General features: G+C 41.6%; 1 protein-coding gene across 1 annotated transcript; it reads right to left on the bottom strand.

Annotated features, from left to right (window-relative positions):
- Positions 1-5,517: 5,517 nt before the first annotated feature.
- dub (duboraya) lies at positions 5,518-11,460 on the bottom strand (the record flags this gene model as incomplete). The annotated part of the gene is made up of 6 exons (XM_071513553.1): positions 5,518-6,766; positions 8,969-9,478; positions 9,842-10,084; positions 11,050-11,121; positions 11,208-11,276; positions 11,410-11,460. Coding segments are annotated over 6 exons (975 nt in total), but the record flags the coding sequence as incomplete, so codon positions are not given.
- Between the last annotated feature and the right edge of the window lie 576 nt (positions 11,461-12,036).

Raw genomic sequence — 12,036 nt, 5'->3', positions numbered from 1 at the left:
AGTGGAAAACAGTCTTTAACAATACAGGATGTGATGTAACTAAACTGATGACCTCAGCTCAATGAAATAAGACGAAAACAGAAAGTTTGGCTTCATGTTTCCTGTGATGGATTCTATGGGCAGAAATATGTGTCACTAGAAACTGAAATTGAATTATTTATATTTGAATTTGAATTGCTCAACTTAAATAATTGCATTAAAAAACTGAATTTGAATCACATAATTTGAATTTGTATTGTTTAACTTGAATAATTGCATTGAAAAACTGAATCTGAATAGCATAATTTGAAATTGAATTTATCAGTGTGAAACTGAATTCCAATAAACTTGAAACTGAATGTAATATTATGAAATTGAATTCATTTGCTCTGAAACTGTATTCAGTTCTCACAATTCAAATTCAGTTCTCGTAATTCAAATTCAGAAATGGCTATCCAAAACAAAGATAAATAAAATAATTTATAATTTCATTTTACAGAGCAGAGGCCTTACTGCTTTCCCACATACAGTCTGTTCCTTTTGGGAAGATGAATTTAATATTTTGATACCTTGGAAACATTTTTTCAGAACAATTTACAAAACAACAATACTAAAAATACTCCAGAATCTTTCAATTGAAGATATTCTGCAAAATTACTGCTACTAAAAAACAACTTAACATGTTTAATATTGAACAATCATCATTATCTAGATTCTGTAATGAGGAATCATTATGTTGCAAGTTTGTGGACCAATATCGAAAATTGGCAAAAAAGGCCACTCAATATTTATTTTAAACTCACACCTTTAAACATTATGTTGGGGGTTCTGGATGAAAACTGTCCCCAGATAATAAATACAATTATTCTGTTAGGTAAAATATTTATATTTAAAGCTCAATCAAGAACTAATTTGAATCTAAGTTTCTTAAAAAATACAGTGCAAAGCCAATTTCTTTTGGAAAAAATAATTGCTACAAACCATTACAAAGTAGCACAACACAATATGAAATGGGAAAAAATTTGCTCTAGTGAAGAGTGGGACTATATAAAACTCTAAATATGCTCTAACTGTCATATGTATATTTCAGTTTCTAAATATCCTATTAATTTTATTTTGTCTTTTTTATTTTTATTTACTTTTTTTACTACTTGTTTTTTTTTTCCTTTTCTTTTTTTGTGAGGATATATTGTAATGTCATCATATTGTTGTGTGTGTTATGTGTATTATTTGCCTTTAATAAAAAAAAAAAAAAAAAAAGATAAGAAGAAATAACCAGAGTGAGACTGGGACAGGTTGCTCCCTGCATGTAAATGTAATCATTGATTAAAGCTTTTCCATCTAAATGCGTCTTTCCAGGAAGATTCCAGGAATAGTTTCAGTGGCAGAGCGGTGTGGGTGAATACTCTAAATGGTTTCTGTACTTGAGCAGATTTTCTGAGTAACGTGTTTTAAAAGTCTGTAATGTTTCTCCTAATTGAGTGATTAGTTGCTTTTATTTGAGCAAGCTTAATTTTGCAGAGGTAATACTGCTTCTGCTTTGAATATATATATGTAGTATTTTGATCAGGACTCCTTCACTTCTGCTTCCATCTGACAGTCAGTGATGGGCAACGTCAACCAAAATGGGCACAACATTTTTACCGTTGATAATATGCCACAGCAAACATTTAGAAAATAAAAACAGCTTTGGAAACAGTTTTCAGCTGATATTACAAAGATATTTAGGCCCCGATGCAGGCAGCAGCGATGGACGTTGTCTATATTTACTTGGGGCTTCAAGGGTTAGGGTTAGGGTTAACCCAGGCCGTTGTATCAGTGGATCCAGGTCAGGGAGGAGGGGGGAGGGGGGGGGTCAGGAAAGCCCAAGTATCAGGTCAGTGGTCATAAATCAGTACAGCAGTCCAGGTTAATGCTAAGAGGATCAGCAGAATCACTGTGGAAACCAGACCACAGCAACTACAGCAGGAGAGATATTTGCTTTCAAATGTAGTCGATTAAAACTAAGTTTGCTAAAATGGAAATGCAAGTAGAAGAAGACTAATAAACGATTATGAGTTCTCTTACCAGAATAACACTGGAGATATAAAACCAACGAACATCAGACGCAGAAACACGAGACCTTAGACAATATGAGAGGTTAAGTCTAGTCATGACTCTGTTTCACCCTGTGGCTCTTTGGACGTTCAACCCACCAGGTTTCTAAAAGAGGTCCTTGAATCAATTGGCCCTATTATTTCACTAATAATAAATATTGCATCGTCTACTCGTGTTGTCCCATCATAATCATGCAATTGTCCAGCCATTCCTGAAAAAAAAAAAAAAAATCTTACCCCCTTACAGCAGTAACAGACCCAACCCTAACCCTCCAAATTGCCTTTCCTATCCAAGGTACTGCAGAAAATAGTCTCATCCCTGCAGATTACTGATATGAATAACAATAATATTTCCGAGAGACTCCGGTCAGGTTTTAAAGAGACTGCTCTCCTTAAGGTCACAAACGATCTTCTGCTGGCCTCCGACACCGGTGACTGCTCTATGCTAACTTTGCTGGATCTTAGTGCAGCGTTCAGTACAGACATGACAGTCATGACATTCTTCTCAGTCGACTGGACAGCTGAGCTGGTCTCAGTCTCACAGTCCTGCTGCTCTTCAGGTCCTGTCCTACAGACGCATCATTCTCTGTTGTTTTGGGGAACGTTTCCTCGACTCCAGCTAGTATTGAGTGTGGTGTTCCTCAAGGCTCAATTTTAGGGCCTCTTTTGTTTTCTATTTATATGCTCTCTCTCTCTCTCTCTCGGTGAGATCATTCGGAAACATAACATTCGTTTCTATTGTTATGCAGATGACACCCAGTTGTATGTTCCCCAAAAACCAGGTGACACCATTAACCTCACTAGCCTCATACAGTACCTTTCAGATATTAAAGGCTGGACGTCCCACAACTTGCTTCAGTTAAACGACAACAAGTCTAAAATTGTGCTTCTTGGCCCACCAGGCTCAACTGACGTGACCCGGGACAGACTAGTTAGGCCTACTCCTTGAAATGTGGGTGTGTTGTTTGACTCAGGCTCAACTCTCTGAGTTCCTGTCTATTCCAGCTAAAATGCAGCAGCGAGACTTTTAGTTGGATCTAAGAGACGGGACCATATCGCTGTCTGCCTGTTTCTTTTAGAATTGATTTTAAGCTGTCACAGATTTTAAAGCTGTTTGTGGTCTGGCTCCGAGCTTCATCACTGAGTCTGAGATCTACAGGCCTTTCTGGTGGTTCCTTGGTCCCAGCTGGTGACCAGAGGTGGAACCTGGTGGAACGCCTGAGCAGAGGTGGGATGTAACAAAGTAAAAATACTTCATTACTGTACTTAAGTAAGATTTTCAAGTATCTGTACTTTACGCAAGTTTTTTTTTCACTGAAGACTTTTTACTTTTACTCACTACATTTCAAAAGAAAAATCTGTCCTTTCTACTCACTACATTTTCAAAACAGACTCGTTACTCTCGGGAAATCATCAACTGATTTTCTACAATTATTTTATTTTCCGCATTAGACGGCTTCCATCCCGGAAGCAGCTGATCATTGGCTGCTTGTTCAGCAAAGCAACACCAAAAAGGAAGGAAAGGGAGAGAGAGAGAGAAGCAACACGAAGAAGAGAGAAGCAACAAGAGAGAGAGTTAACGTTAGTGAATTCAGCTGCTAGGGTTCAGGTTCCTGATCTGAGCTGCAGACTCTTTCTCATCTGGGATTCAGAGGAACGCTCAACAGAAAACCAGTTTAGAACATTAGAACTGACTTTTGGAGTAAACGACTTCAAGTAAATTTAAGACCATGTACTTTTATACTTTGACTTGAGTAAAGGACTTGAAACGATACTTCAACTTCTACCAGAGTATATTTTTAGATGAGTATTTACACTTTTACTTGAGTAGGGAATTTGTGTTCTTCTACCTCCTCTGTGCCGGAAGAACTCAGACTAGTTCCATCGCTGTCTTGTTTTAATTCACTTTTTGTTTTAAAAAGGTCTTCTTATAATTTGTTGTGTTGTTCTCATTTGGTGCTTTTACTTTGTTTGTTCCCAGTGCAGTGAGGCTGTGGAGGGAACACATGGCTGTGCACTCCTCACACACACACACACACACACATGCACACACACACACACACACACACACACACACACACACACACATCGTCATGAGACAGACGTCAGGGTTATCCCCTTGATTCGCTGCCCAATCCCTGGATGATCCTGGATTAATTCCCCGCCCAGAGCTAATAATAAACTCCACAGAGGATCTATCAAAGGCAGCATGCGTCAATCAAACAGCAGACACGCAATCAGATCTGAGGTCAGTAACTAATTACAACTTAATTGCTTTTATCTGACGCTCTTCACTTTTTCCAAGAGATTTCTGTTGATGAAAACATGAGAACTTTTCTATTAATTTTGCGGGTTGTGGATTTCACAAATGGCACAAAATAAATGTATTCCTGTACTGCGATCAAAAAGTACAGTGAAGCAAATTTGTTTGGATCCAATTTGTTATTGTTATATTGGTAAAAGAAGCAGCATATTTGACTTATCAGAATTCCTGGTAATGAGAAGGCATTTCTCTGAGTGAGCAGGTCAGAGTCCAACAGCTGGGGGATCAAACCTGTGGCCTTTCACCTACAGGACGGACTGTCTGACCCTATCCATGCTGAAATGCTTCATAGAGTATGTTTATATACACACTAATAATTATTATCTATTCTCTGGTTATTGAAAATGTCAACTGTCTACTGTCAACAGTAGAAAGTAACAGTAGCAGAAGCTGTTAACAGACAGATTACATGTATGACGGTTGATCATGTCAACTTCTTTCTGCTTTTTCAAACTGCACAGGTCAAAGGTCACCAGACGCAGTAACCCGGATGCTGTATTTCCAAAGCAAACATGGCTCAGTGCGTATTGACCAATTATTAGATGAATCCATGTGAACCAGATTATTAGAGAAATTGCATTACTTTGAACCATGTTAACACTGTAATCCAAATATTGCCTTAATCTGATTAATCTCCCAGATCTGGAGAAACTCATCCATGCTTTTATTTCCTCCCGCCTCGACTACTGTACCTCCCTCTATACTGTACCTGTCTGTCAGAAATCAACCCACCGCCTACAGTTAGTTCAAAAAATGTGACCATATCACCCCTGTTTTAACATCCTTGCACTGGCTGCCTGTTTATTTTAGGATTGATTTTAAAATTCTTTTAATTACTTTTAAGGCCACTCCCTATATTTCTGACCTCTTATCCCCCTATGAGTCAGACGCAGACTTAGATCCTCTGGTAGGGAGCTGCTTGCCATTCCAAAGTCTGGGCTGAAAACCAAAGGAGACGGGGCCTTTGCTGTCGGGGCCCCTAGACTTTGGAACAACCTGCCAGAGGAGATCAGGCTTGCACAGTCAGTTCCCCGTTTTTATTTCACTTCTTAAGATACATTTTTATAAAAAAAAGATTTTATTGTGTGATGTTTATTTATTTATTTTTTGTGTGTTTTATATTGACTGCTGTGAAGCACTTTGTTACCTGTATTGAAAAGTGCTATACAAATAAAGTTATTATTATTATTTATTATTATTGGTGTGCAGGTAAACACTGTTTATCTGGAGACTTCAGCTGGTTAAACCATGTGATGAAGCCTCAGCCTGGCTGTGATCAGACCTCCTGCACTGCCCCCTCATGGTGAAAACACTTTCAAGACAACAGGCGGTTCAACAGACAGACATTTTACTGCTGTGGCATGAAAACCAGAAACTCCAAAGTGTACATGGCTCTATTGACCTGAAGCCCTGTGAAGCCTGTTCCAGAGCCTTCCGGAACAATACAAGGCCACCGACCAGGAAGCAAAGGCTGCTTTTGTTAACAAGTTGATTTTTTTTTTTTTTTGTAAAAGTTAGAATTAGAGCTCAGGCTTTTCTTCTGAAGGCAGTAATTGTGTGAATTGTCGCAGACACAGATCTGCTTCAGGACAACGAACAAAAGTAAAACCTAATCTAATGTTGGCATTTCACATGTTGCAGAGTACCTCAAAAAAGTTCAATCACTGAAAACATTCATGGTTCAAATAAAAGTCCAGAAAGAAAAAAAAAACAAAAAAAAACACACAACTGTATCGTAATTAAAAAGAAAGACACCGCACAGGCTGATAATAAAAAAAAACCTCAAGACATTATGAAAAAATCTAAACCATTCATCAGTTCTAAGGATTAGCCGTCACTGCACTGGCTAAGATAAAAAGGTGATGAGTTGATCAGCTCAGTCACATTCACATTCAGTCTGACGCTTCCCCAGCAGGCAGAGACAGGCAGAAGGTCAAATCCAGGACTTCGAGTCCCACTTCGTATTTCACGCATGTTGAGGAAACATAAGGAATTATTTTCAGCTGTCAGAAGGTGCAAAGAAAGCTCCTGCTGTCTGTCTGTCTGTCTGTCTGTCTGTCTGTCTGTGTGTCTGAGACAAACGTTCTGTTAGATCAGTTCTGCTTTGCCACAGCTGAGAAGAAGAAGCTGCGGCTCCACGGCGCTGTGACCAAACCTTCTGACACAAAAGAGTCAAAGTGTTGAAAATCTGAAATCCGTCTGACAACAAAGTCTAGTCTTTATTCTTGGTTCTGTTCATGCGGCCGGCCTCTCCCCTTCCCCTGCGGCCCGGGTGAGGTGAGGAAGGGCGTGGCTGCAGAGTCTTCCTCCCGGCGCCCGGGGGTCACACCGTGGCTCCTCACCCGTCTGAACTCTGGCCCTGTGTCTGCTGTGTGGGGAAGACAGAGACGAGGCGGTCAGAGTGCTGCTGGACCCTAACCCTAACCCTAACCCAAATGAAACACAGGTGAAATGTGTTAGTCCATATAACACACAGGGAGGCTGCAGCACAACTTGGTAGCAGCCTTCTCCAAAACAACTGAAGTCAATGGGGACCTGTTCTTTAGAGCTCCAAAACAAAAACAGACAAACAATCACACTGTGAACAGAAAGACCTAGACACCATTATTTGTTGCAAATCAATCAGCTGTAGTTCAGATTTGCACTAAATGATGGTGTAAATATACTGTAGGTCTTTGTGGAACTCTGAAGAACTGGTCCCCACTGACTTCAGTTGTTTTGGAGAAGGCTGCTATGGAGTTGTGCTGCAGCCTCCCTGTGTGTTATATGGACAAACTTCACCTGAGTTTCACCTGGCATGAGGGGGAGGAGATGATGACAGGATTTTCATTTTTGGGTGAACTATTCCTTTAAAGCGCGGGTATCCAGCCGTGTGCCACGAAGGGCCGAGAGCCACGTTCAAACCCTGTTCAGGGTGATTCCGCATGTTCATTGGCTACGTTCAAACTCTTGTCAGGCAGATGCTCAATGGGCTCAGAATTGCCATCTCAGCCACTTTGCACCAGGACGTTCAACACACTTTTTCTTTTTAACCGTCCTGTTTGCTGTGTGTTGGGGCTCTTGAACACGCCCCAAGTGATTTCACTGACTAGTTCCTCCTCTCTGGTTGAAGGTTTGTGTTGGAATGAAAACCTGCAGACTCTCGGCCCTCCGTGACACAGCTGAACGCCCCGGGACTAAAGCCTAGGTACTCAGTTCCTGTCCTGCAGGTTTTTGTTCCTCCCTACTGGTTAATGAGCCACACCTGGTGTCAGGTAGAGACACACCTGGGGGCGTTCAATAACCCCAAAACGTGGCAAACAGGAAGTTTAAAAGCTGTTGCAAAAAGGTTTGGACGTGGCCCAGATGTTTGTTTCATGCTTTGTTTCTCTGTTGGATTTAGTCTTTTGGCTAAACCTGGCGTATTTACATTTATTGTTGATTAATATGCACTGTCCCTTCTTCAATAAACTGAACTGAACTGGCTCCTGGTGCAGATTGGGATATGTGTGTTTTTACCAGTGGTGGAAAGTAACTAAGTACATTTACTCAAGTACTGTACTTAAGTACAATTTTGAGATACTTGTACTTTACTTGAGTATTTCCATTTGATGCTAATTTATACTTCCACTCCACTACATTTCAGAGGGAAATATTGTACTTTCTACTCCACTACATTTATTTGACAGCTTTAGTTACTTTTCAGATGGAGATTTGACACAATGGATAATATAACAATCTTTTAAAATACAACACATTGTTAAAGATGAAACCAGTGGTTTCCAACCTTTTTGGCTTTTGACGTCTTACAAAAAGCAGTGTGTAGTCGGGTCACATTTCAGATGTCTATGAGTTGTTAACAGCTCCACCAAATAGTGATTTTTCCCTCTAAACCTCACATGGTTTCATTTCAATAAATGTTCAAATGATCCAATATTTCAGCAAAAATCAAAGATTAGAGAAAAAGTCCAAAAACTGAAAACAGATTTGTGTCTCAGAACTTTGTTTTTTCTTCTTTCCTCTCCCATTAATCGTCTCACGACCCCTCAGCTTTATCCGGTGACCCTTTGGAGGGGCCCGACCCCTAGGTTGGGAACCGCTGGACTAAACCAGCTAACTGTATATAAAGTAGTTCAAACTAGCTCCACCTCCAGCAGCTACAACAGTAACATGCTGCTTACACACTGATGCTTCAGTATTAATAATCTAATGATGTCATATATAATAAAATATCAGTCAGAGGGACCAAACCACTACTTTTACTTTAATACTTTAACTACATTTTGCTGCTAATACTTATGTACTTTTACTTAAGTAGGATTTTTCATGCAGGACTTTTACTTGTAATGGAGTATTTTTACATTGCTGTATTGGTACTTTTACTGAAGTAAAGGATCAGAGTACTTCTTCCTCCACTAGTTTTTACTCTGCAGTGGTAGAATAACCTTAAATTCCTACATTGCCAACCTTGAAAGCAAATGATACTAAGGAGTGAAAGTTGTTACTCGTTGGTCTATTTTGCACTGAGGATCTGTGTGTTTGGACACTGGACTGTGGAATGAATCAAAGTAACTTCAGGATGAGAAATCACCTTCCTCTCGTCTTCTTCTTTGCTGTCTGTGTTCCCTTCTTCACCAGATGTTTCTTCCAGCTCTTCTTCTTGGTTTCTGACCGGCTCTTCCTGGTTCTCTCTCCCTGCAGGTCCAGCTCCCTCCTCCTCCTCCTTCTCCTCCTCCTCCTCCTTTCCCGTGGGTCCGTTCTCCTTGTCTTCCTGGTTCTTCTCTTCTTCTCTGCCGCCCTCGGACGGAGCTTCAGGTTCCTGCGGTTCCTCTCTCTCTGTCTTCACCTCAGTCTCTCCTTCAGGACACGCAGAGTCCGGCTCTGTTTCCTCCTTCTTCACCTCCTCTGCGTTGACTTCCTTATTGAAAACCTCTCCATCTTTTCCCTCTTCTTCTTCTCCTGCTGTTTTGGCCTCCGGATCGCCGGGAGAGGATAGGGGCGTGTCCTTTTCTCCGGTGGCCACGCCCACATCGTCTCCGCTGCTGGACTTCCTGTTCCTGCGGGACGGAGGGCGTCGCCTGATGGAGAGGCGGGCTCTTCCCTGGTGAAGGACCAATCAGAGCAGAGACAGACAGGATATGAGGTCACTCATAAATCATAAAAAGCATGCTACTGAAATGGTCATCTGCTATTGGCTGGTCTTTGGTGCCCGGTGATGATGTCATCTTCTATTGAATACAACAGGTGGTGACATCACCTGACAACAAAGATCAGCCAATAGCAGATGACCATCTCAGTAGTATGCTTTTACAATTTAGTTACTAGTTTAGTTCCTCTTTAAAAGGCGGTGACGCTCTGGCTGTGTGGAAATAGAAAATCACCATCTAACCAATAAACTGCCACTTTAATTAGTTTACACTATTTTACCAGACACACACACACACACACACACACACACACACACCTTGTTGACGCTGGGCAGTATGGATCCCTCGGTGGCGGTGGGAGGGGCTTCGAAGGAGGCGGGGCCTTCCTCCTCACTCCGGTGGGAGGCGGCGGCGCTAACGGGGCTGGTGGGGGTTACCGTGGGGGTTACCGTGGTTACAGGGTTGCAGGGGGAAGGGGGGATGAAGGAGGGCGGCAGCAACCTCAGCCCAGGACTCTTAGGGGAAGGCAGGAGGGCCGAGGGAGACAAGGCTAGGTTAGCCTGGAGAGAGAGAGAGAGAGAGAGAAAGAGAGAGAGAGAGAGAGAGAAGGGTGGCAGAGAGAGATAGTTTATAGTCTTTGTTGTCTGTCAGTGAATAAAGTGTAAATGTGTCTGAAGCAGCTGTCAGCAGAGAGCAGCTGAGTCAGCTTGTTGTGGTGTGGCTGTGATGCTTTATTGTTATTGTATTGTATCAGGGCGTCATTGTAAAAGAGGGCACCCGCTCTCAATTGACCACCCTGAATAAATAAAGGTAAATAAAAATAATAAATAAATAGATCCATTCAGTAACGTTCTCAGTAAAAGTGAATAGTGTGATAAGGTGGATTTGTTTCCAAATGTAGGTTACTGTGACACAGTAAACTGTCTTGTCTTTAGCCCTAGTCTCTACTCCAAAACATGAAGAGTTGGAGCTTGAGAAGAGTCAGCTCAGTTAACCTGAACAAACTGTTAGCTAGCTAACTAGCCAGCAAACACGCTGATGTTAATGTGAACATGCTAACGCTAGCTGCTACTAGATATGCTAGTGTGCTAATCAGATGTGTTAACAACAAGACAGTGATGTTAGCTGACCAGATGCTATGGTTAGCTAGCTAACAAGCTGACATTATCTAAACACTAAATCAATCAGATGGATCAGTGATGAAATGATCAGTTCAGTCAGAAACAGACAGAAATTAACCGTCTGTTCAATTCTGTTGAGACAGAAACACAGTCAGCTGTTCAGAGAGCTGAGACCTCCAAGATGGCCGCCAGAGGGTGACATCACCTGAAAGCTTCTATTTTTTAAAATCAGTAAAATCTATAAAGTGTGTTCGCCAGCAACAGCAGAGCCAATACTCTAGTTCCCCCTGTGTCAGTGTGTGTGTGTGTGTGTGTGTGTGTGTGTGTGTGTGTGTGTGTGTGTGTGTGTGTGTGTGTGTGTGTCCTCCCTGCACACAGCAGGGGGCAGCAGTGTCTCAGCTCACATGAAGCTTCTCGATCAGAGCGGAGTTCCTCTTGACCTTGACCGGCAGAGGAGAGAGGGCACCCGGAGCTTTCTGCAACACACAGGAGGAGGTCAGACACACACACACACACACACACACACACACACACACACACACACACACTGGGGTCCCCTCACCTCCTGGTCGTCCCCCTGGGGCTTGGGCAGCTGTAAGGAGCGAGGCGGTCTTCGTCGGACTGGTTTGGCCTGAAACAGAAGGATGTAGAAATATACTACTGATACTACTGATAGTACTACGGATAGTACTACTGATAGTACTACTGATAGTACTGCTACTACTACTGCTACTACTGACTCTACTATTACTGCTTCTGCACACGTTCTCTACAGCAGCGGTTCTCAGCATGGGGTCCGGGGACCACCAGCGGTCCTTGAGGGGGTTCCAGGGGGTTAAAGTTAAACTTCAGCTTCATTTCATTTACAGGAAGTGAACACAGAATGTATTAGATTGACTGTTCTGATCAAAGTTTCTCTGTTATCTCTCTACCTGCAACACAGACAGTCATGGAGTTCTGGACAAAATTGTATCTGGCAATAAAAATATTCTCCGATTTGGGTCCGAGAGACAAAATGTCATCAGATGGGGGTCTCTAATGTGGACTGGATTAGGGTCCTTGATATGAATCACTGAACTACAGCTCTCAGTGTGTCTGAGACAGTTGATGTTTCGGTAACACTTCACAATAAGGGTCACTAAGTTAAGGGTTAGTTAATGCTTTTATTTAACTTTTAAGAGCTTAGAATTATAAGGTTCTATCTGCCTTCAGGATAGTTCTGAGATATTGAGCTTCAAATTTTTCAGCATCCATTGAGTTAAATGGAGATGGGTCCTTTTGTTTTAGAAATTACAGACTCAAAAATCATTATTTTCAAAAAATAACACCACACATATGTCAACAGGCACTCATAGAATAGGTTCATGTTAACTAAGGTATTAATTAATACA

This window comes from Centroberyx affinis, unplaced genomic scaffold (genome assembly GCF_046629955.1).
Source record: "Centroberyx affinis isolate AG114_WGS23_722 - 3 ecotype Tasmania unplaced genomic scaffold, CSIRO-AGI_Caff_v1 ptg007317l_1, whole genome shotgun sequence".
NCBI lineage: Eukaryota > Metazoa > Chordata > Actinopteri > Beryciformes > Berycidae > Centroberyx > Centroberyx affinis.
The sequence above is the reverse complement of the archived record's forward strand: the minus strand, read 5'-3'. Positions and strand labels throughout refer to the sequence as shown.